This window comes from Glycine soja, chromosome 3 (assembly GCF_004193775.1).
Source record: "Glycine soja cultivar W05 chromosome 3, ASM419377v2, whole genome shotgun sequence".
NCBI lineage: Eukaryota > Viridiplantae > Streptophyta > Magnoliopsida > Fabales > Fabaceae > Glycine > Glycine soja.
In genome coordinates this window covers 46,471,077-46,496,371 of record NC_041004.1, presented here as the reverse complement: position 1 = coordinate 46,496,371, position 25,295 = coordinate 46,471,077, and the positions used below count along the sequence as shown (strand labels likewise).

Genomic DNA, 25,295 nt, shown 5'->3' with positions numbered 1-25,295 from the left:
CGAAATTTTATCTTTTCAAAATTACATTTTTTTCGTCCATAAATTTTGAGAACTCGAGATTTTATTTAAAGAATCACTCTAGTATCATTGAATCAACAATTTATTGGTGCACTTCATCACTAGTATACATGTGACCTTTACTAATATTTTTTTGTCAAAACAATTAGTAAAAATATTGCTAAAATCTTTTAACAATATTTAAAAAATATTGTTAAATATGAATAACTTGTTTACGTAATTTTAGTGACATAGGATATATATAGCATTTGATAAAATATCGCGAAAATATATTAATAACATATTTATATTTGGTTTCATTTTTTAAATATTGTTATAAGCTTTTAGTAATATTTTTACTAAGTGTTAGAAAAAAAATATTGTCAAGTATCATGTATAATAATGCATGTTAGTTAATATGTAATGAGTCATAATTAATAATATAAAAGGTAATTAAATTCACTTATGAAAAGATTCATTAAGAAACAACAAACTATTCATGCACGCTATATAGTTGCAGAAAGAAAAAAAGGTGAAACCCAAGTGTACTATATATCAACGCACTGTATCATGTATAATAATACATTATATATATATATAGATAAGTTGAGTTATGAAACTCATTAGAGTTGTATTAGGATTAGGTCACTTCAAGACTCAGAAAGATTCTTATAAATTGTCGACCAACAAAGTTCTAGTATTAGTAATGCAATTTGAACCCATGCATATATTCTTGTGGGATAAGAGTACTTCAATTATCAATTAGACTCATCTTAATTTGTTAGAATATATATTTAGCTCATTAATAATGTAGGAAATACACATTGGAAATTTGAAACTGCGACAAAAATTCAATATGATTAATCGTATTTGTTTGTTTTACAGATTTGCTGTTAAACTCTTTTAATTGGATATAATAATATAGATAATAGATTCAACTGGTTTTCTAAAATAATCATGTCAGTATATGTCACGAACGAATAATCGTTCTTATTTACTTGGCATAGGGTGAACGTTAATTGGTCCCCTTCTGAATTTCTGCAGCTGTGAATTGTAGGCAGATATATTTAATGAATCTTATCCATAAGTATTCAACACTTACTTTTTCCTGAAGTTATTAATCGATGACCCTTTTAACTTTGAAGCGTGAGAAACAAAATATATATATGGCTATATGCAGAAGCATGCATGCCTATGCCTATATAATTGGCATGCTTATTGTATCAGTTTGTAAGTGTACGTGTCGTGGTTAACACTGCCACTGGACTGAAATTGCATGCTAGCTAGTATTCATCAGCCACAACACAAACTGAAGCAAGTATATATCGGTTTAACTCAATTGCAAAAATCATCTTAAAAAGATGACTCAGTTATATAGTCTATTGTAGTTATTATCAGATGATGTGAGATTTTCATCACTCCAATACCGACATCTTAAATGTAAAATTTATAGATCTAAACATTTGTAAGTAATTCAATATTTAAGTGGTCTGATAAGTACCAGAATATAATCACTAAAATAGACTTAATTAACATCATTTTTAAATTTGAATTTAAACTTAATTCAATTTGATCCAAAAACTATAAAGGTTACTCCCAAATATTTATATACAACTATATCATCGAGCGATGAGAAATATGCAACATTATAATTTAATTCGATATATTCAAGTACAATTTGAAATATGGTTTAATTAATGCCTCGTCAATAGCATAAGCTACAACTATAGAGCATCAGGGAAGTGGATGGTTATCATGGATGAATTGTTTCAGGTAGACACAGCCAGAGTGGAACACGTGCTTAATTATTTTTTTGTTATAAAAAAGCCGAAAATATTATTAGATGAGTACAAGACATACACAAACTCAGATCATTACTAGAGCCAGTTAGGTATATTATTAGATGGTCCCTGTTTACTGTTTAGGATTATATATAAATATACACACAAGTGGACTCTTACAGCAACCAGAAAGGGAAATTATATTATCACTAATAATAGCGAACCGAGTCTAACACCTCAAATTTATCAAATCCGATACCCAACACACATAAAAAAAACTTCAGTCTTGATCGAAAGCAACCAAACCCAGTAGAGCAAACTGATTTGTACACAATTAAGCCAAACTGTTTCGCCTTTACACCTGAAAAGACCTCTATATATGCTATATAGTGATCGGTCAACGACAGAATTTAGGAGAACTATAGGACGACTAAGCCAAAACTAATCTTTATCCATAAGTCACTGAATGAATCCCCATCATTTTCATCGCAAACATATGTTTGTTAACAAATAACAACTCTCCTTATGAAACCGATTTGTTTGGCAACCTAGTTATTTAATTAGTATTAATTGCCAATTTGCTGTGAAAAATGCTAGCTATATATAGCTAGTATTTTGTGAGGATAAATAATTAATACCACAACCACACCTAGCTAGTTGAGAAGTAAGATGAACCCCACAGAACATTAATTATGCTCTCACTACCCCCAACTATGAGCCTATATGATGAATCCAGCATGTTTTTGCTTAATTTATTAACAGAAAGCAGTAGTAGCTTAATTATTTTTATTGTTCTATTTCATGTTGAACAACAAGTAAGAAGAGAAAAAATGAAACAAAAGAACTTCATACAAGTTAAAAATTAAAATAAATGCAGCTGCAGTGCTGCATATACATAATAGAAAGAGAAAACAACATAACACATCTATCTATCTATGTCCAAGGAGAGGGGAGGGGTTGGTCGAATTGAAAGACATTGTAATAAAACAGAAAATCATATAATCCTCCTCCTTGTTTTACAACATAGATCGATCGATGAAATTAAAGCCAAGCATCAGACTTGCCTAGAGTGCACATTTCTTCAGGTTTCTTTCTTGCTACCTCTTTTCTTGTGGTATTATATTTGGCCATGGCTCCAATAACCGCAGCGACATCCCCACAAACAAATACTTGATCTTGCACCAAACTGATGTTGTTTTCAACCTTGAGAGTCTCATCACGTTTTTCTTCAAAAACACTTTGAAGACGAAGAAGAAAGTTAGGAAAGAGGGGATTAGATTTGTTGAGAATCCGGAGATTACAAGTTGTATTTATAAAGAGACATAGATTTCGAAGTGAGATATAACATTTTTTAAAATTATTTTGCATTTTATTAGAATAAACTAATAATTAATATTTGTTTTACATGGTCGTATAATATTTTAATCGTGAATTATTATAATTAGTTGGCAATACAAATATTTTGCACTAACAACCTATTAAAATTATTAATGGAATATATTATTACCTTATTAGCTCTTAGATTTTACTAAAATTAGAATTTGAATCTAAAGTATTGGGTCCACTGAGAAAAAAAAAACAAATACTATGGAAAAGATAAAAGTAAAAGTGATAAAACCTAATTTTGTAGTGTAGTATCTATTTATTGTTGGAACTTGGAAGATAAATGGAAATGAATATTCTATTACCCAATTGGGTTAAGATTCCGCGAATTATAGCTGAAACGAGGGGATCGAGTCATTGGGCCCATAAAAAAAATACAAATACTAAAAAAATGGTGGTAAAAATAAAGAGTAATACAGAAAATAATTTTGTAGTAAATTAAAAAGTTATAAAAATTAATTTCATTTGTAGTTAAATAAAGTAAGAGCACTATACATACATGTGCCCCCCTCTACTTTACCAAAAGAAAACAAAATGAGATTTTGCATTTGTTGCTAATGATTTTAAAATTGAAGATCTAAATAAGGAGTTTCTTTGACATCTTTGAGTCTGAGTGTATACATATGGATTTTGCCGGTAAATTTTTTTTGCACATTACCATGGTAATTAAAATGTTTAGAAAATTTTTAATATTTTATGAAAATACCCAACCATATTATTTGTTTTAAAGGTTACGAGCTGTTTAATATAACTGCATATAGTACAGAATTCATAAATAAATTTCCACATTCAACAAATATATATATTCCATCGAGAAAGTGAGGCATAAGAAGGGGAAAAAGGAGAAGTAAGAGAATGGATGAATAATATGAAAAAACTTTGAAGAATATAGGAAGTGTAAAAAAAAGCATATATAAAAAATATAAACAAAAAAGTTTTAGAAAATCAGAGTAGTCGGAACAATTATGAAACCCCTTTACACAACTAAAGAAGCATTGATGAGGCTAATGTTACATATTAGTAGACAAGAAAAAGAATAACCATAAGCTCATGTTTGGTGTTAAAAATTGATACTTTGATGCTATTTTTTCTATTATAATTTTTACTTCCTTTATTTTTAATGGATACATAAGAAAATACACCTCTCAATTGATATTTTTCTCTTTAAAAAATGGCATACATTTTGTTTTATAAAAAAATGGTGTACCAACCATGCTAATATAGAAGAAGAAATTTTCTTCAAAACTATATAATTTTGGCATTGTTATCAATAAAAATAAAATAAAAATGTAAAGAATTAAATTAGAATCGACAGTACGCTTTTCTTTTCTTCACATTATTGTATAACCATAAATTGTGTAAATTACTTTTGTCACCCAATCATGATACTATAATTTTTTTTTTACATTGACTATATATAAAAATTAAACTCTTATGCTAGTTTATATAAAAAAAACATATTTAAATTAAAATAAAGTTACCCATCTATACAAAAGTAGAAAAACACACATTATGGTATAACATTCGGAGTAACTGATTTTCGCACACCCCATTATATTTATATTCCAAAAATTTCCAAAACTAATTTTCGGAATATATGTTAAAAAAAAGTGAGAGAGACGGGGTGTAAAGATTAAAAAAATAAGATGGTGTAAATGGGCTATTGCAAGACAGATCCACAATTTAAGCGGACGCAATAACAGCACAGTAAATGCCCAACTCATAAAATGTGATTCTAATATTAAAAATTCGTTCTTGGCTTGATCAATCGACTTTCGACGAGGGCAAGCTCTCACCTTTGAAGCCCCAATTTTGAAGAGTGAGTCAATCCATTTCCATTTCTGTTTCTGTCAATGTTATTCTTTGCATTCAATTATCCTGTACCCTCCACTTCCCCTTTTCGATTTTATTTCTTCGCAGAAGGAATACATTTATTGTTCAATTCTTTTAACCGATTGCATGTGTGTTTCACAAAAAGAAGTTAAAAAAAAGAAAAACTTTTGATTAGGAACTGGGTCTCCTGCAAATTGTGTTAATAAATACTTACTAGCCTCAGAAAAGTAGAAGAACCAAGTGAAATAGCATAAATTATAAATATGCTTTTACTTTTAACTGATATAAAGCCACATTCAGGTTGTCCCGATGAAACAAAAGATGGTTATGTTAATTCATATGAAAACCGTGTTTTATACTTGGTCAGATATTCATGCACATTGTATTTAAGTTTTGCCTCTGATGTCTGAAACCCTGAATAAGTGGGTTTGAATTTGTCATCACAGTTGCAAAATCTAGACTAGTGGTGAACATGGGGTTGGCTTATTTTTTATTTATTTATTATTATATTGTCGATGACTGAACTTATGTATCTCATTATCAGTTAAGAGATGTCTGTACTTCTTTTTGGCTCTTCTGAAGATGTTGTTAGTTTATGCTCAGCAGGATATAACTGGCCTGACAGAAACTGAGAGGATGAAACGTAATAATAGTGTTTATCCCGCTGCACTTAACTGTGATGACATCCTGCATGAGATCCTACTTCGAATACCACCACCAACTATCTCCAAATTAATTATCGTATCAAAAATATGGCTGCGTGTGATATGCAGTCCTTCATTTCGTCAATGCTACGTGAGGCAATGGGGACAAAGTTTTCGACTTTTGGGTTTTTTTGTATGCAATTTTTTATATCTTGGAAGACCTCGTGATGGCTATCGTCGCCCTCGTTGGGAGCCTGCCCTCCCAATCTTGTCCACTTGCAAAGACGGTGATGATTTGAAACTTTCTGGAATCCTCAAACATCTTGGGTACTTCGTTGATAGTTCCAAAGGCATTATTCTTTCTGGTTTCCATCCAAAGGCATATTATGTGTACAATACTGTGACCAAGCAAAAGTATGAACTCCCAGAACCTCAGCAATTCTATAAAGTTCTGTGCATGGCATTGATTGTTGAGGAATATCTGGATAGTGACATATGCTACAAGGTGATCCGTGCAAGATGTGAATGCAAACTAAAGGAACGCAACACTGTCTCAATTGAGACTTACTCATCAAAAAGTAGACAATGGAAGCAATCCACTCTGATGTGCTCCACAACCTTAGCATTGTGCCCGAGGACGGCAGCTATGGTGGTTGGAGGGGTTGTACACTGGTTTGCAATGTGGGGAAAACTTGCCATTTATGATCCTCGTCTTGGAGACAGGTATATAGCCTTGATAAAACTACCAACAGGTGTGTTAACACACGAGCATGAGGAATCTGTTCTTGGGGAGTCATCTGATGGGCTTTTGCAGTATGGCCAGAGCAATAACTTGGGTCTGGAGATATGGATACTTGAGAAGGAAGCAGGAGCCAACTCATCTATTTACTGCAACTGCACTCATCTGAAGTACAAGTGGATTCTGAGGTGGAGATTAAACTTTAAAGTATTATGGAAGCAGATGCCGTCTTTAAGCACACATTCTAAAGAAACTCAGATATTGTCATTCCTTCCTCAGAATTCTACATCTATCTTCATTAGGTCGGGGTGGAACATTTTGCTGTGTGATTTGGAGACCAAAACGGTGGAAATTGTTAATTATCAGGGTCGTGGAGGTACCATTTCATGGGAATCTAGCAAAGTAGTTCCTTACTTTCTACCAGCTTGGCCACACACTTCCTCGGTGTCGGTGTCATGACATCATGGAACAAGGGAAAACTTGTCGTTTTTCAATCTATATGCACTTGGTCTTTTCAATCTAAAAGTTAAGGGTTTGTTTTTATTTTCTGATTTCACTTTTAATTAGAAAACTATCATCTTGTTTTCAATCTAAAAGTTGTTTTCACTAGTTTCTATACAAATCTTTGAAAACTGGAAATAAATTGAAAACAAGGTAACAATTTTATAATTAAAAGTAAAAACCAAAAAACATTTTGTCAAAGTAAACGGACCCTACGCTTTAAACTTGTTTGTTCTGTTTTGAAGTCTAGCCATAGTATTAGTAGGTCCTTCATTTCTCTTGTACATGCCTAGAGGTTGCTGTTTTATCAAAACGCTGAAAAATATTACTCTTTTGATTGTGTTCTATTTAGTCTTCTCGTAGAAGAATTCAGAATTGCAGCCTGATACAGTCGCAACAAGCTGCATATAATGGTTTCCAAAGATGAAGATGCAAGACTCTTGTTTTTAACCGTTTTTGTTTGGTTTTGTTAAAGTAGAATTTGAATATAGTTTTGTTTGATTATGGTAACTATGTATATGAATTTCATACATTGAAAACTGATGTCCTTTAGCAAAACACATTCGGTGTGCTCAAGGGTGGTAGTTTTGTTTCTACTAGAGAACAGCACCAGTGGAAGCTATTCTACGCTAGTTTTCATACATTGTGTATTTTCTAGAGAAATATAGCATTGTGTATATATTAGAAAGTACAATATGTTGGTACGGCTACGAATGTAAATTCGTATGAATCCTGTAGGTTCGGGATCTTTTGGAACTTTTACTAATGCGAAGTATGGGTGTAATTTTCACCTTAACTCAGCTGTTAAAAGATTAATAGCGTGTTTGATTCCACCTTACGGATTCTGTTACGGATGTAATTTTCAGCCGATTAAGTATTAAAATAAAAACGAATGTAATTTTCAGAAGAGAATAATTACAGCTTTTAACGAAATGTGATTCTTCTATTGTTAACGCGATTCCAAACACGCTACAAAGGTGCTTTGGATTTCTTTTAAATTATTCATAAAGCAACTTCTAAAATTGATTATTTAGAGAGTAAAAATATGTGTGAGGGAGATAACTCATTAAATTAATATGAAATTGTAAAGTATACTTATAACAACAATTACATTTTTTTTCTATATCTCTATCATTATGACCTTTAATAAATGATGTACAAAGTAGAGATAAACTCAAGATGTTGTATAAACTATTGTATTGTTGTATAAATGACATTTTTCAAAATTGTAAGTATTCACCACTTCATTCTTTGATTGTTTTTAACTCTTAATTCTTTTTAGTTTGTAAAGTCTTTCATTTTTTAGTAAATGATTTTTCACACAATCGAAGACTAAATGAAAATTTATAAAATATATGAAATAAAATCATCGATACTTATAATGTCATGAACTAGTCTGGACCCTTATTCACTGTTTATTGTTAAGATAGTATGTCAAAATTCATTGTTTCATAGTAATAGGTTAAAAAAGAACTGGAAAATAAAATAGAATGAGAATGTGAATAAGTAGATCTAAAAGTGTTAAGACTCATTGAAGAAGTTGTGTGAGTTATTCTAAATTTCTAGATAACTTTTTTGATTAATTTTTTTTAAAAAGTCTATAAATAAAGTATTTTGTTGATAGAAACTGTTGGCCTTAGGCAATCATCGTTCATTCCTGTAAAATTTGGTGAAATTTCTATGTTTCTAGGTACAAAATCTTATCCTAAGAAAAATAAGGTGCTTACGAGTGACATATCCCGATAGAAAAGGAAATGGGGAAAATTGGATGGAAAAAGACTTGTATGCTTGTGCCCCGCAAGATCTGCACTATGCATGTCATCCCTTTTTCAAACTAGTAAGAAATAAATTTGGCATGTTAAATACAATATTCTTTCTGAGGTAACCAAAGCACAGAAAAATCTAGTTTCCCCAAAATAAAATCTAGCTGAATATGATTTGATGTCTCGAGAATATTCAGTCTGGGTGTGGCAGCAAGAAACTAAAGCCAGTGTTATCACGTATTACTGGTGGGGGCTCTATATCAGAGATATCTATGGGTTCCTTCGACTTCGATATGTCATCAACTGAAAACGGAATGCTGCAAAGTAGATATATGCTTCCAATTGGTTAATGACAAGGTCTAAACTTTTTAATATAATAAAAACTACTAATTACTTATAATTAGTATTTCATGGTTGAACAATATCCGGCTTACCTTGAATCATCATCCAACAGGAAAGAATTACTAACTGCATTATTTGAATCTTCAGTCATCAACACTCTCATATTGGATATGACCTAGATGTAAACATTGATACGGCAAAGCTCAACATAGTTTTTTTCTGCACACCGCCTTCGATAGCTAGCTTTCTGGCATAGAAGATTTTAAATCTAGCTAGTTTGAGTAGTATAAAGACTTACATCAGGGGATACGCTATGTGTGCCATACTTGTCATCCCAGTACATGGTGCTTATCCGATATAGCTGCTGTATACTCAGGACCTGTGAATATGGAAGTGAAAATGGTAGGTATTTGGGAAAGTGAATTATTAACTAGAGAGTAAAAGATTGTTTTCACTTACTGGACACAGTTCATGAGTTATTTCATTCAGCGTTTTCCTTGGTTTCTGATGTATGACCTAAATTATGGGCAGGGAAGGTCAGTTTTTAATATTTTACTATCTTACTGACCATTAGAACAAGTACCATGCATATCAGATGGATACACGCAAGATAGATAGATACCAAAAATCCAATAGCCTGTCTTATATGTTTGAGCTCATCCCAAGCTGAACCGGCGTACTGCATTTGCATTTTTTCCCCGGAGAAGGAAGGGAGAAGGGTGAGGTTAGTATATATTTATACCTTATTAAATTAAAAGAATTGCATAGTATAACAGCAATGTGAAGTAATGCACCTCATCAGTGGCATTATTACACCAATTCTCCAATTCAGCCAAACCAGATTTCACATATTCTCCATTGCTAAATGAGCAGCACTCCCGTCTTAGAAGAAGACTACAAGAAAAATGAAGATGCAAGATTATAAAAATGAGAATTCTGGTTTCCAGAACAAAAAACAGCCCCAAAACAATGAAAGTAGAACTAACTAACCTATTGAAAAGTTGGACATTGATGAAGGAAAAAATTTGAGTGAACACCTTACGAACCAAAAATGGGGGAACCTGCCAAAATCAAGCAGAACAAACATATTTTACTCCAACAGCACTAAATAATACAGGCTCACCAAAGAAAAAACGAAAAGAAAATTATGGGAAGAAGATAAAATACATGAACCTCCCCGAGGTTTCACAAAATCATGTATTGTAGCCCTCCCTATATACATTAGCCTTCTTATTTTAATTATATACAAAATCATGTAGTAACACAAACCAACTTTATATATATAATATTGGAAATTAGAAAGAAAAAAAAATTATGTCTAACTCAGGAGACAAAAAATTCAATAGAAGCCTGTGATTTCACTATAATAATGTAATTTAATATGTTTTCGTGAAGAGCCAGAACTAGCATTTCTTAGCGAATTTTGCTATGAGAAAGCATCAATTAGAAAGAAAAAAAAAGATGATAAAGTCAAAGGAGGTTGGACTAACATGATTTGCTTTCAAAGTATTTAAAAAGTTCCCAAGGCTCTTAACTATCTCCTGCCAGTGACCAATCAAAGCTTTCTGGGCTTCAGTGGTTGCAGCTGAACGTGATGATCCCTTAACAAAGCTCGCTCTGGATGTTCTAGGCGCCTATCTCACCATGTTCAATTCAAACGATACATATTGAATCAGTGAATTTAAAAGGCAATCCAGCAAAGGAAAAGCTTAATAAATTTGCATGGTAGATAATGAAGAAATTGTTATACCTGGATGCATAACCCAAGCAAGGGAGAAATTTCTTTCTTCAAGTTATCTCGAATCATTCCGTATATCTTTTCCACATAAGCTGTGAGCTGCTGTTTGAAAAGAAGAGCAGGGTACTTGGCTTCAACTTGTCTCGACGCATCTATGCCTCCGCTCATGCTACCATTGATTAGGGAAAGATTGACTCCTGCTGGAGTTCCACGGAAACTCTGCAACAAAAGTAATAAGAAAGACCTTACTTTTACTTATCTGAAGAAGGAAAGTTTCTCAATTGAACTTAATCTGTTTAAATAAGAAGTTGTATTTCGTCACATGAGTCATCCTCCCAAACACTGTCCCTGACGAAGAACGACGTCGTTGAGGAGCCATTCCAGCAGCACCACTTGCCTTAAGTGTGCGCTGGAGTAACAAGACAAGTGTAGAGGTGTTGGATAACCAATAAGCCAAAACATCATTGTTATCCTGGGTCTGAGGTCGAATAAAACTTTAGTGAGATAAATATGCCAAAGAAGGAAATCATATCACACGAAAGTTCAGCATTTTACACCTCAATTGAATGCCCAATAGTTTGAATTATACGATCAAAAACGCTAGTACGGTCAACTTCAAATGATCTCCAATGCAAGAGGCATTTGTATATGATACAAGCAGCAATTGGTCTATTCCCAGCAAAACCTATCTGTTTAGGAATGAATTTAATGAGTAAGTCTTGGTTCTCTAGTTGTTTCTCATTTAGTGACTTCTGTGGTTTATCCTCCACTTCCGAAGATTCCCTGTGGTTCATTGATGTGCTATGCATATCCTGATTAGTTTATCAAGTCAAAAAACGAAGGCAAGTCAAATCCTCATATACATATCCAAAACAAGTAACAAAGATTTAAAATGAATTTAATTACCAAAGTTGTCTTTGCTTCAACTCCAAGATGTCCACTGTCCGTTCTCTATCAACAGAGATAATAAAAAATGCTTTAAACCATCTTTGTATTCATATTATTATTATGTTTATAAGATTCATTCCAAGCTAAGGAGTACCCGAATGATTGATCTAGAGCGTCCTGAGAGGAACTTATTAGGTGCCATGGACAGGGCTTGTTGACGCAGAACTTGATTCTCTGATTCTAAGTTAGTAATTTTCTCTTCTAGCCTAATCAAAGAATTATGTGGATTTGGTCATTCGTCTCACATAATTAGATATAAATTCATCCGGCATAGTAGTAACAATAATAATTATTATTTTTACTCAGGGAAGAAGGACAGAAAGAATAATGTTTGATCAGTTTACCAATAATATTACATTTAGCATACTCCTCAGGAGAGAGAAACTCTCTTCAAAAAGAATATATTACCTGGCTAAGGATTCTTGGAGTTGACGAACCTTCTTCTCTGTGTCTTCTAATTTTTTCCCCCTTTCTTCACTACAAGCTTGGGCTTCATTATATTTCTCGTCAGCTTTCTGTTTCTCCGACTCAAGGGATGTCTGTGAGAAGAAAAAATCCCAAGGCAACAACATTTAGACGAGATAACCATTATACACAACAACTTAAGTATACTGCTATAAGCTTAAAAAGAGATTATTTTCCTCATGCATAAACATTTAATTTAATCATTCTTATCATCATGTGGTAGGACACTAACTGTCTGATTTTCATCTATTATGAATAATATATTTTGTTGAGTATCAAGTATTAATTAGAATTTAGAAGAGAATGCACAATGATGTCAATCCACTTTATTGTTTCGCGCATCAACAGAGCTTGTTGATCCTCCATGGCTTCCAAAACCCTAAATTCCCAAAATTCTTCACCTGTTTTATTTTGTTGCATTTTGCTTATTTTTTCCACCAACTATTTGTGTTTATGCTCACCTTTTAATTGTTCTGCTTTTATTGTTTTTTTAATCACCTTAACTTAAAAACCTAAATTATCCTTTGCCTAGTTGTTGAATTTGTACAAATAGCTTGATACAAACAAGTCCTTGTGGATATAATTCTCATACTTTTAATTTTATACTATTTGTATGATACTTTGGTATGCTTGCCAAGGATTCAACAATGTTATGAAACTTTGTTCCAATTAACCAATGAAAAGTAGTAAAAGAGGCATAAGAATTCACGAGCCACTCAAAGAATGTTACAAGTTGTATGCGTTGAAGTACATATTCTCTACAATATTTCACTTTAAGAAGCATTTTATGCAGAAATAGAAGCATGATTGAAATTGGGGTTGCCCAACAAAGATTAAATGTTGTAAAACCGAATTTTCTTACCTTTAGACTCTCAACTTCCAATGTTAGTGATTCAATCTTCTGAGTGTCTTCAACAATAACCTGAATTTCTTTAACAACAGGAGGTGCTTCTTCAATGGCCTTCTTTGCATTCTCTCTCTCCTTTATAAGCAATGCATTGGATTCATCAACTTTGTTCTGCATCTCCTGCAGTGCATTCTTCAGTTTTGCTATCTCTTGTGATTTGGATTCTTCTAGGTTGGTCTGCAGGATTCAAAATAGTTTTCTTTAGGGCTGTCTCTTATGCTGAAATTGATCTCCAAAATTTATGTATCTGCAAAGCATATATCTCACCCTTAAACTTTTCTCTAGTTGAAGACGCCAAGTGATATCCTCCACTCTTTTTTCAAGCTTGTCCTTTGCGTCTTTAAGCGCGCCAGTTTCTCTTGCAGCCTAGCAAAGGGATACGAATGTCAAGAGAGAGTAGATAGAAAGACGTAAACGAATCAGGAATAGTAAATAAAGCAAGGTTTGTGGCTTTGTGCTACTTAAACATGAAACAATGAGTCATAGGAGCAGCTTAATTGGTTCCGTTTGATCATTCATAAAACTATTAAGGAAAAAGGATTGTGTTGGAGAAATATCGCATGACCTTCACTTCAGCCCATGTGGATATGAACATTGTATAAAACTATAAGCCTTTCTGATATGAAACTTGCTTTTGTAACAGAAAATATCGGATTTTTTTTTGCCTTGTATGGCTTCAGTTATATAGGTTGGATGCATTTTCATTCCCCTGTTTCTGAGGGTTCTGTTAAATGATGGGGGTACTCAAAAAGATAAATTAGGAACAATGGAAAATGTAGAAACTTACCATTTTCATTTTCCTAAGTTCTTTTCTGCCCATGCGCCCCCTCCATCGGCATTGTGTGACAATTGAACCTTTCTTGAGCTTCTTATAATATGAAGCAGCTTTGTGGCACCGCCACCGAGCCTGCAATTTTTCGAGAATTTAAATATTGAATACTGATGACCCTTATGGATGCTCCTAATCATATATTAGTCAACTGTAACCTGAATAATGATGGAAGCTTTAGTCTGTTTCCTAAATCTGAACTCTTTGAGGGAAGCAATTGCCCTTAAAGCTGTTTGCAAAGTAAGTACTGATGCTTGGAGTTTAATATAGGTATTCCTAGCTTCATATCTGCGTATGTTCTTCTGAATTTTCACAGCAGCCGCCTCCCTTCTCTTGTGTTGATAAAGTTTGAATGCAAGTCTTCCTATAAAACATATTATAAATGTGAAAATTAAAAATATGTAGAGAAAGGAGACTGATTAAGCAGTAAGATGTCCTACTGAACTGAGATATGCCATTCTATTTAGGAAGTCCATACGATATTGCACCTATCCTACCTAACAAATGATTTAGGTTATTTCACTTTTATAATATTTCACCTCTGCACACAGACTGCATATATATAGTCTTGTTTCGTAGTTCAAGATAATGTTTGCGAGCTTGATGGGTTCGTATACGCCGTTGGATAGTTTTTGCTGCATTACTGAGTTTTTTAGCTCTCTGTGCATCTAGTTCAGCCATCTGACCTGCTCTTAGGAATACCTTTGTTTTTCCAATCTACACAATTGACAGCCAATCAAATGAACATTGTGGCCATGAGTGTGAGTGGAGCATAACTACATACATATATGCATGTTATGTGATGCGTGATTGCACAATATCCTTGCTGACATTAATTATTAGTTATAGCTGAAAGAGGTATTATATATTAATGATATAATTATCCATGAATTGTAGCTGTTGCTATGGCCACACGAGCTTTAATTATATGTAAAAAAGAAAACAAGAGTCAAATAATTATTCTGGCGAAACATTTTGAAGTACCTGATATCCTTTAAGCCCCGCTTTTTCCAGTATCTTTTGGCAAACAATCTTCTCATCATGGCTGCCCATAGGTGAAAAAACATAGCAATTTAGCACTCGGGAAATTTGGTACCAAACTGTTTGAAAACATAAAGCCAAAACTTCCTTCCTCTTGAGCATAAAAGATATGAAAGAAGAGTTCTTACTGTGCTTCTGTGACATCTGGAGCAAGAAGGGAAAATCGGTTTACAAATTCAAAGAAAGCACGGCGAGTAGGGTAGCCAGCACAACTGATTCTGATTGCTTCCAAAACACCCTGTATGGGCAAGCATTAGAGACAACTGAAGAAAGGTTGAAAATGTGAAGATACCAAGGCCTTACTTTTGTACTAGCCATCGTACAAAGAGTGAAATAACGGAGGAATATCAAGTTAAATTTTCAAACTATACTCACACCACAGCGAAGTTGTTGTATAATATTGGCATTCTCAAAAATTGCTGGCTTGAGGAGGTTGTTTGGTTTCACACATCTAATGTAATGAGGCTCTGTAGAGCTTAGTATTTCCATTAATTGCTGTAGTTGCAGCTGCATCATTCGGGATATGAAAACATGGTTTGTTAGCACCCTGATTGTAAGACTACAGTTCAATTTTGATGGCCATGTCATGGGTACATGTTGATGCATCATGCTTATTATTTTTTTGACAAAGTCCATACATTTGGCAATAAAGACCAGAGAAAAGAATGATACCTTAAATCTAGAACCAATTGAAGAAAACTTGGAAGACTTCGATGTCTCTTCTGGAAGTGGAGGAAAAAGGCCAGCTACAAAAGGACATTTGGAAGCACCCAATAAATCTTGATGTTCAGGAACCACATAATCCTTGTTTTTGTCTAAAAATTGGTCAGACCGGTACTGCACCTGCACATTTATGACAGTTGAAATAATGAATTAACAAAGATTTCTTATTTTTTGCAGAAGCCGGTGCCATGAGATTAAGTCATACCTCGCCAGCATAATGAGAAATAGTGAAATCTGTTCGAGACAATTTTGGCTTAATAAAGCGCTTATTATTCTTAAATGTTTGATAAAGCTTGTTTGAAAATGTTTCGTGTGTAGACTTTGGAAACATGCTGCAAGACAAGAGAAGGGGGAAGTTAGAATGAAGGAGTAAATCAATATCGATTGTAGCAGAGTTTTTTTATTTAAAACAATATGGCCAAAGCTGGTCCATGTCACCGAAAGGAAAAGGCTAAAAATCATCTAGAAATCTATGAATCTCCATCCTATTAATGAAGATATTCAGGGAAGCAAACAATATTTTACCAAGCTTCGTCAAGGAGTGCAATTATTCCTCCAGGTTTCTGCAATGATGAAAAACAATGTATAAGATTAGTACAAAAAGAAGAAGAGGACAATACTGGAAAGATAACCTGAAAAAGGGATTGAACTTTAGTGGAACTTTAAAGGGAGAAACCTGTAAAAAATTAGTATAAATGTGGGCAGTTGTTTTGTAAATCTTTAGTTGATCTTTGCCAATTGGGATTAATAGAATTTTCATTACTTAAAGGGGATGTATAGTCCACAAAATAGATTGTGGAATGGAATTTAAATAGATAAGACAATAAGCATATCAAAAGCATAGTAGCATTAGCTTTCTACTTCGTTAAGTTTCTGAACATAGAAGTTGACTACTTTCGAACTCAAAATGAACTAAACGTCCTCAAAGAAAGTGACAAAAAAAAGAAAGAAGGATGGGACCTTTTCAATAAGGTCCAAAACATCTTGGTTGTCAACAAATTCAATGTAGCTCCAATCGATTTGCTCCTTCTTGTATTCTTCTTGTTCCATCTTAAACACGTGCTGGAATTCACAAAAAAAATGTTTAAGCAGAGAAAAGATGGTCATAAGAAAACTTTAAGTGCTTATCATGGTCTTAGATGTTGCCTGATTGAAATGTTGCTGCAACTTCTCATTTGTAAAATTAATGCAGAACTGCTCAAAACTGCAGAGCATGATAGGCTGAAAATAAGTTACAAAGGATTGAAAACAAGCAGAGGTAGTTGCTTTCAATATTTTCAGTAGTGTGAAGTACTTGTATAGATAGGCATGTTTCTTCTTCTGAACTCAATATATTACCTGTTAGATTTAAAGCTTTCAAAACCATAGATATCAAGCACCCCAATCAAAGATTTAGAATTGGAGTCTTGTCCGATTGAACTATTAATCTTGTTCACCAACCTGTTAACCACCACATTAATGCACAAGGGATCAAAATCTTTTTACCTCGTGTATTTTATGGGTTCCTTTTCCATTTTCAGCATCTTACCAGTCAAAGAGCCTACAATAAATTGTTTTTGCTAAGCCATCTCTGCTGATTGCTGCACTTTGGGGATCAAGGCTCCGTTTTATAACTTCCTCAGGGGTTATCATGACACGCTTACATAATGCATCTTCCAAGGCACGAACATCGCACCTGATAAAATGAGAAATCCAATGATGGCAATCATCTTAAAAAGGCAGTCAAAAATCATATGGGCATAGAGAGTAATAATACAGTGGCATCCATACATAAGAAGCTCAGAAGTTGTTTTTAAGTGGAATTTGGCTTTGTCATCTTTTGGAACTGATGAATCAACTTCCCTTCCTTTGGCAAAATCAATATTCCCTATATGAAGAATTGCAGCAACAACTCTGAAAATTGCTTCCTGACAAAAAGACATCAAGGGGAAGCGGAGAGGTAAGAACTAGGAAAATCATTGTTCCATATTCTAGCAAGAAAGAAGCTAAACTCATACTCATGAAAAACAAACACCTGCTCATTTTGGCTTATTCCGACAATATCCATAGCTCTCCTGGTAGCAAGATACTCACGGGAATCATTTATATCATCCAGTTCATAGCATTTTGACTGGTTAAGGTAATGAAACGTTTTGGGATTTCCTAATTTGTATTTCTCAATTTCCTGTTAGCAAAAAAATGCAATGAGTTTATTATATAATTGAAAACAAAATCCCTCAAAAAAGTGGATTATGCAGCAAGTAACCTCCTGTGGTGCAGCACAAAGAAGATAAAAGCAGTGGTAGTTTCGTTCAGGATCATTAATCTGGCAAACCCGAGATCTCTCTAGAAGGTATGTTCGAATGGCTGCTCCTGAGATTCTTCCACTCTTATCAAATTGGATCTCAACAAATTTACCAAAACGACTGCACCATTAAGAGAAGGAGAACTTGAAACTAATTTATTGGTAAAAGATTGAACTTAGATACTCGCATGATGTAGCAGTTAATGTTTCATTTATGGAAAGAAAATTGATAAACAGCAATTTATAAATTTAACTGTTGTCATAACATATTATATTCTGGCAGTATAATAGAGAACTGGGGGAATGCAATGAGACAAAATGGCGACAAAGTTAATTTATATATCAGGCTATTGGGGAGAGTGAAATACAAACAATCCTTTGTAATTTGTTGCTCACATGTAACAAGTACTCAACAAAATACCAGGGTACGTATCAAAGAGAATAAAACTAGAAATTATTTACTTTCCACGTGTAAGACTCACCTAGAATTGTTATTCCTGACAGTTTTAGCATTGCCAAATGCTTCCAGAACAGGATTTGACTGCACTCAGATCAGTTAACGCAGAAGTCTAAAATGAGTCAAAGTTTAATAGAAAGAAAAAAGAAAAAGAAAAAAAGAGGGAATGTTATTGCTAGAAATAAATAAAAAAGGAAAAAATTATTAGTTAAAAAAAGTGTGTGATTTGTGGTATCATACTTCAAGAACTTGTTGTTCAACGGTTCGTCCTTCAGTGACAGCCCTACCTCCTAAGAAAGCAAGGTAGCGCATAAGCATTTTTGTAGTTTCGGTTTTACCAGCTCCACTTTCCCCACTGACCAGAATTGAATTGCTTTTCCCGTCGTGATTAATCATTGCCCTGGTATTATTAATGAATTCATCAATCTAAAATTTGGTTCAATGCATGCAGAACCGGACTTTGTTTTATAATTAGAAGAAATTTAATTAGATTACCTATATGCAACATCAGCAACTGCAAATACATGAGGACTCAACTCTCCAAATGGTGCTCCCTTGTATTGTTGCATCATGTGCAAATCATAAATATGAGGTAGTCTTTGAAATGGATTTATTGCAATCAGAATATTTCCCGTATAAGTCTGCCAAGTGCATGTACAGCAATTAATAAAATAAAAAAGGTAACAAGTTGTTGGGCTATAATAAATAAACAATGCTGGATTTGATGATATTAAAGCTGGGAAGAGAGTCATACATACGTATATTTCATTCAGTTCATATCTAGTTTTTAAGTTCTGGAGGACTCCAGGCTCATGCAAATAGGAAAGCTTAGTCATGTCATCCACTCCACCCGGAGGAGCTTCTGTATCTTTGGGATATATATTTGATAACTTTGCGACAACCTAGTAATAATCAAAATACAAACACACGTACACAGGTAACAATTCTTAATTACTACAATATCATGTTGTTGTGAGGCTAGAAAGTAGAAAGCAAGCACAAATTAACCTTATTTCCATTGGTTGCTTCAATTTCAGCATCATTTCCTTTGATGATTTTGGATACCTGTCCATCAATCCAACATACTTGTGGATCTTGAACCCAGACATGAGAACCCGCAATAATGTTCACTGGAGTCCCCTGCATATATGCATGCAGATGGATCATCATTTAATTTGTTAATTTTGTTATGCATGTAATCTACGAAAGGAGTATTGACGTACCATTATTGAGGTGTAATAAAGTGGAAAGTTTTGGTGGCCTTAAGCAGTATGTTCATAGAGACATGCAAGTAATTATGAGTTAGAGATCGATGCAGAGAAATTGTGAAAGAAAGAAGAGAAAGTGAAAGTGAGTATTAAGTGGAATATTGTGGATCGAGTTGATCGAGTGGCTCTTGGAAACGACACAATACGTCCCGTCCTGTAACTTCGCCAACTTCTTCCCTCTGCTTTCGTGATGTGCTTACTATTCAACTCTCCTCTCCCACCTTTAACGGATTTCGGTCCATTCTCTTCTCTTCCTACGCTACTTTATAAACCATTCCAATTTACTTTAATTGCCAAAATCCAAGTATTATTCTCTAATATTAATTATTTTATTAGAAATTATAAATAAAAAATGTGAATAGCAATATTTTATATCTAATAAATTTAAATTAATATTAATAAAGAATGTGTTCCAAAGAATATATTATTTCCAAATTTAATATGAATTCAAGTTTTTTTTTAATAAGGAATGTAATCGTAATTAAATCTTATATATGTTAATTTTAAAATTTAAAATAATTAGTAGTTTATTTTTTTTAGAAACAAGAATAATTGGTAAGTGAAATTTAAGTTTTTGTAATAATTTATTTTTCATATATTTTTTAATTTGTTAAATAAAGATGATTCTCGTATAAATAATGGTCAAGAGAAGAAAAGTGACTAACACCGATTAAAGATTTTTTTGTTATTATCACGAACTACAATAAAAAATTTAAAAATAAATAAATTATAATTTTGGTGTTTCTAGTTTCTTAAATTCATGATTTTGATGTTTTTAAATTTTAATTGTAACATTTGATCTCCTAATTTTATAAATTAGTAATTTTGACTCTCATAATAGATTACTAACAAATAATTTTGATTAATTAAGTTATTAAGTTAATTATAAATGAATTAAAACCATAAGTTATTAAAAAAGTTAATAAAAAATTACTAATAATTCCACCCACAACACCATCACATTAGGGTTAATAATTTTTTATTAAAAAATTAATGATTAATAATTTTTATTTAATTTATAATTAATTTAATATTTCGAATAATCATAATTATTAGTTAATAATTTATACAGTGGACTAAAATTACCAATTTATAAAACTAGGGATCAAATGTTATAATTAAAAATTAAGGGAATCAAAATCATGAATTTAGAAAATTAGTGGGAACAAAATTATAATTTAGCCAAAAAAAAACTAAAATAAAATAATCAAATTCTACAAAAATAATTCTTAACACACTTTAAGGCAAACAAATAACTATCTAATTATTACTTATAAATATAAAATAAAATTAATGGAAAATAAATTATTATTAAACCAACTAATACAAAAGCACAAAAAAAGTGTACTTATAAATATAATTAAATGTGATACCTATCATAAATGTATGAAGTATAATTTAGCTAAACATTATAATTTAACTAAGCATTCATAGGAGACACTGTTATGGTTTTGTCATTTGTTACAACCCTTATCTATCTATATAATATATGTTTTGGCTTTTTAAAAAAAAACATTATAATGAATCTCACTTGTCTAAATGAGGAATTTTTACTCATGTTTAAACACTATAATAAAACTATTATCTCAAAAAAAAAAAAAAACTAGCAACCAAATTATCCTCATTTTCTTTACAAGATTAGATCGTATTGCAAATATGTAGATCAAAATTTCTCTTGAAGTTATCTAGATCAAGATTGTAGATATTAATTAAGAGTTATTTTAAGTACACACATTCTAAATCTTCTTTTTTGGTTAAATCTAATGTGAACATGTTATTTAGCATACGTCGTTATGTCCCAAGATCCAAGAATCTTCAAAATTTTATCAAACATCACCCGAATTAAAGACTCTTTATAAATTTGATTTCGGCTCATTTAATTTGCTAAAAAACAGCAGATGATCTTATAAGCTAATGTCCGTTGATAACGAGCGAATATATAATCTATATACTATTATAGAAAAATAAATCTTAATCATGATCAAAACACAGCTATATAAAAATAGCAACAAAACTTTAGAAAATGTTACCCAAAAAAGATCTCAATATGTGTTGGAGGCAGACTGGTTTCGAGGAAACCACCCTTTAATTGCCCCCCACCCAATTATTATTGACCATATGATACAAAATATCAACGTCTTGAAGAAAATACCAGTTTCTTTAGTGATTACTTTATTTGTTGCCTTATAATAATAATGATATATGTTGCGATCTGAATAGATTCAATAGAACGATCTTGGCTGATCCACAGGTCATACCACGTGCAATTTAGAATTTATGGCCTTTAAATCAATGCCTAGAAATAGAATGCAGCAGCTTATCATAGCAAAAGTGGAATTGAAGCGCTGAAATGCAAACTTATAATTCATTAATTAGGAAATTAATAATAATAATAATAAAGTAATGTAAGTATACATTTTAACAAGTTATTGCTTATTTTACGTTAGTAATACTTTTTAAAAAATTTAATAAAAACAACTGAATTAATTACTTTTATTGATATGTATGATTGATCAGCAAAGTGTTTTATAATAAGGATTAAAGAAAATACTATTATATTAAAAAAAAAGGAATAATATTATTTTTATTAATTATTATTCATTAACTAGTTAATTATATATTTCCTTATAAGAAAAAAAATTGGTTTCATACTCATTAAAAAAATTAGTTAACTTTATTGGGAATAATTATATCTTTCCCAATTAAAAAACAAATATTTTTTAAAAATATCATTCATTAAAACTTGATATTAAGTGCAAATATCTTAATAAATGAAGAATATTTTAAACATAATATTATTAAATAAGGTAAAAATGAGATTGAATTTTACTTATATTTTTTTATCCGTAAGAATTGAACCTAATATCAAATATTTTTATGAATTGATAAAAAGAAAAGTATGAATACAGGAGGAGTACTATATATTTTATGAGTAAGTATTTCCAAATTTAAGTAAAATTTAAAAAGTGAATTGGAAAATTTTTAAAAGTACAATAAAAGAATGTATGCATAATTATTTTATATGTAGTTACAAAAATACATGTTAAATGGGATAAATATTCTAGATTAAAAAAAAACAAGTAATAGTAAATTAAATTTTAATTTTTTAAAAAATAGAAATCACAGTTTTTTTAACTTGAGAATGTTTTTTTATTATAATGGCATTTGTAACACCTATTTTTCGTAAATAAATTAAAAAAGATTTTTATTTATAGAAAAACGTTAAGATTTTTTTTATAATTAAATAAAAAAGGAGAAATAATTTTATTAATTAAAATAATGGTTTGAAAGAAAAAAAATAATTTATTTATTCATTTGATAGGAAATAAAATAGATATCTTTTTTATAAAATAATAAAAAAATAGAGTAAATAATAAGCTAAGAGTACATACATATAAATAGGGACAAGTTAGTTTATAGACTGACAATGGTCTTTGCACTTTCTCTTCTCCTTCCAAAATCTTTTTTTTTTCCTGCATACACTCAAACCTGTGTCTTAGTAAAATGAGGATCTCAGATTCCTTAACCGTTGAATCGTCGTGAAATTTGAGCATTAGATTCAAAACTCATTTTCGAACATTCTCAACGTTGGAAATTGTGAAAAAATATCAGACGTGATACAAATTCCCTTCGTATCGTAACTTTCTCCTTTCCCGCAGAAGCCCAAACCCCGTCCCAATATAACTATGATCTCGGACTTGTTAACCGTTGGATCGTTATGAAATTTGTATACCAGGTTTGCAATTCACTTCCGTATATCTTCACCGTTGGGATTTACAAAATGATGTCTCGGGAGGGAGAAATACTCATTGCATGCAGACAGTGGAATGAAAGTTTCAATCTCTTCTCCCTCTCTCTAACGTTTGGGAACCTTGTCAGAGCAATCAGAGGAAAAGCTTGAGAAATATCAGGAAATTGTTAGAGATGTCATTATCGCTGTCAAAACACACATGAGCCCCCTTAGAGGTAAGAGATGAGTTTATCGCAATTAGGGTTTGAATGAAGAATCCTTAGGGATCAAATTGAGGTTTATTTTGGAATGTTTATTGCATTGAAATTTTTTCTGTATGATTATGTGAAATTGTTTGAGGGGTTTTACTCCCCGTGAATTGAGAAACATTTTTATATAATTTGTTTGTGTTTTTGATAGGATTAATGTGATAAATAGTTATATTGGGATCATGAAATTATGATTGAAATTGTGTATAAGTGATAAATTAAATATGTGATGAATTGTGGGATAACATGTTGCTTTGAAATTATAATATTATTATTGAGATTGAATATAAGTGCAAAGTTGAACATGTGTTAATTTGTGAGATACATGTAAATATGTGATGACGGATTGTGACATTATGAGATGTGAAATTGTGAACATGAGATTTAGTTGTGAATAAGTGTGTGGTTAACACTTAATGTGAAAATACTTGCGTTGTGAGCGGTAAATTATACAATAACCTGACCAGTGTTTACCTTGAGAAAAGTTTGATGTACAGTGTTTACTTTGTAGCGCAATGTGTTAAACGTGTTTGAAACACGAGTGTAAGGTCATATGTATTGTATAATTCATGAGCAGTGTCTTTGTGTAAAAAAAATTATTTTAGGGGTTGGACTTGAATCAGGAAGGTGAGGTCCTAATGGATTCTTTGGAGTCTAGGCCTTGGGGGTAAAAACACTTGGTTTGAGTGCTCCTTTAAGCCTATGTTGAGTGACCCTGATGGGTCATCTTATGATTTTACTTAGTGAGAGTGACCTGACATATTCATTGTGTGGTGTGACTTGTTACGTACTCCTAAGCTCCTCAGGGTGGTTTTTCACTGACATGGTATCATATTGCATATAGGTTTGAGCGTTAGTGTATTTGTTGCACAACGCTTATGTATTTATTGATATTGATTGATTTAGTAATATTGTGCTTTAATCTTTGAGTATGTGAATGATGTGAAAATGAATGAGACATGTTGTGTTGTGATGTGATGTTACACGACAAAGTGGTGGAATTCATGAGTTATGTATAAGTAAGTTGTATCTCATTTACATGATATGTATATCTAGTTGTCTCGTTTTCCTTTATTAGTTAGAAATGTGATAACTCACTTCCTGTGAGCTATTTATGTTTGAATTTTGTGATTATCTCGAACTTTATGTTTGTGACAAGAGATGATTATGTGAATGACTATGGAGAACCTCATGCTAGAAGACGTGGGAAAACAATGCTTTAATAAAATGTGACATTAGGGTATAAGTTTCTATATTAATTGCATGAAGTCTTGGACGTCCTTGTTTGAGCCAAAATAATTTTATTATTTATTTGGACAAGTTTTATTATGATGTGAAAAAAATAAATGTGACCTTTTACTCTTTTGAAATGATTTTATTTAAATGTGTTTTAAGAATTTTTAATTAATTATAATTTTTTCCCTTTTATTATTATTAGTACATATATATATGGGATAGATAGTGTCACACCATTGGTGTATGAAATATTCATCATAATTTTCATTTTCATTGAAAAATTCAATTATATTTTTTCATTGACACTACCTTTAATAAAAAAAATTCAATTATATTTTTTCATTTATAAGATTAAAACTTGAAATCTTATTAATCTTAACCTAGTTCTATTCTATACAACCAATAATATGTCGGTAT

At 31.9% G+C, this 25,295-nt stretch overlaps 2 protein-coding genes across 4 annotated transcripts; one reads left to right on the top strand and one right to left on the bottom strand.

The window, feature by feature from the left end:
- The first annotated feature begins 4,860 nt into the window (after window positions 1-4,860).
- On the top strand, window positions 4,861-7,519 carry LOC114407722 (F-box protein At5g03970-like). 3 transcript variants are annotated; one of them, XM_028370932.1, is made up of 2 exons: window positions 4,861-4,980; window positions 5,601-7,519. In XM_028370932.1, exon 2 carries the CDS (start codon window positions 5,631-5,633, stop codon window positions 6,834-6,836), a length of 1,206 nt encoding a protein of 401 aa, XP_028226733.1. In that variant the 5' UTR covers window positions 4,861-4,980; window positions 5,601-5,630; the 3' UTR covers window positions 6,837-7,519. The 3 variants fall into 3 exon arrangements, with proteins under 3 accessions (XP_028226733.1, XP_028226734.1, XP_028226732.1); XM_028370933.1 differs by having other exon boundaries at window positions 5,598-7,519; XM_028370931.1 differs by having other exon boundaries at window positions 5,539-7,519.
- Window positions 7,520-8,515: 996 nt separating this feature from the next.
- Window positions 8,516-19,521, bottom strand: LOC114405340 (myosin-11-like). The gene is made up of 37 exons (XM_028367919.1): window positions 19,384-19,521; window positions 19,134-19,277; window positions 18,871-19,016; window positions 18,616-18,775; window positions 18,401-18,459; window positions 17,880-18,039; window positions 17,649-17,798; window positions 17,405-17,541; window positions 17,163-17,309; window positions 16,973-17,074; window positions 16,781-16,838; window positions 16,595-16,696; window positions 16,160-16,197; window positions 15,840-15,966; window positions 15,584-15,754; window positions 15,287-15,418; window positions 15,040-15,149; window positions 14,855-14,915; window positions 14,410-14,587; window positions 14,029-14,234; window positions 13,829-13,948; window positions 13,309-13,407; window positions 12,997-13,218; window positions 12,078-12,208; window positions 11,764-11,875; window positions 11,628-11,672; window positions 11,279-11,533; window positions 11,044-11,199; window positions 10,734-10,940; window positions 10,474-10,617; window positions 9,974-10,044; window positions 9,778-9,877; window positions 9,606-9,662; window positions 9,443-9,499; window positions 9,282-9,362; window positions 9,076-9,158; window positions 8,516-8,958 (listed from the first exon to the last, which is right to left on the bottom strand). Exons 1-37 carry the CDS (start codon window positions 19,519-19,521, stop codon window positions 8,835-8,837), a joined length of 4,590 nt encoding a protein of 1,529 aa, XP_028223720.1. The 3' UTR covers window positions 8,516-8,834.
- Between the last annotated feature and the right edge of the window lie 5,774 nt (window positions 19,522-25,295).

Excerpts from the sequence above, each read along its gene's own strand:
- LOC114405340 (XM_028367919.1), bottom strand. The coding sequence starts at position 19,521 with ATGCAGGGGACTCCAGTGAACATTATTGCGGGTTCTCATGTCTGGGTT. Across the intron at positions 15,755-15,839 it reads TTTCTCATTATGCTGGCGAG|GTGCAGTACCGGTCTGACCA; the intron begins GTATGACTTAAT and ends ATAAATGTGCAG. Across the intron at positions 15,419-15,583 it reads CAATTGGTTCTAGATTTAAG|CTGCAACTACAGCAATTAAT; the intron begins GTATCATTCTTT and ends CGAATGATGCAG.
- LOC114407722 (XM_028370931.1), top strand. The coding sequence starts at position 5,577 with ATGTTGTTAGTTTATGCTCAGCAGGATATAACTGGCCTGACAGAAACT.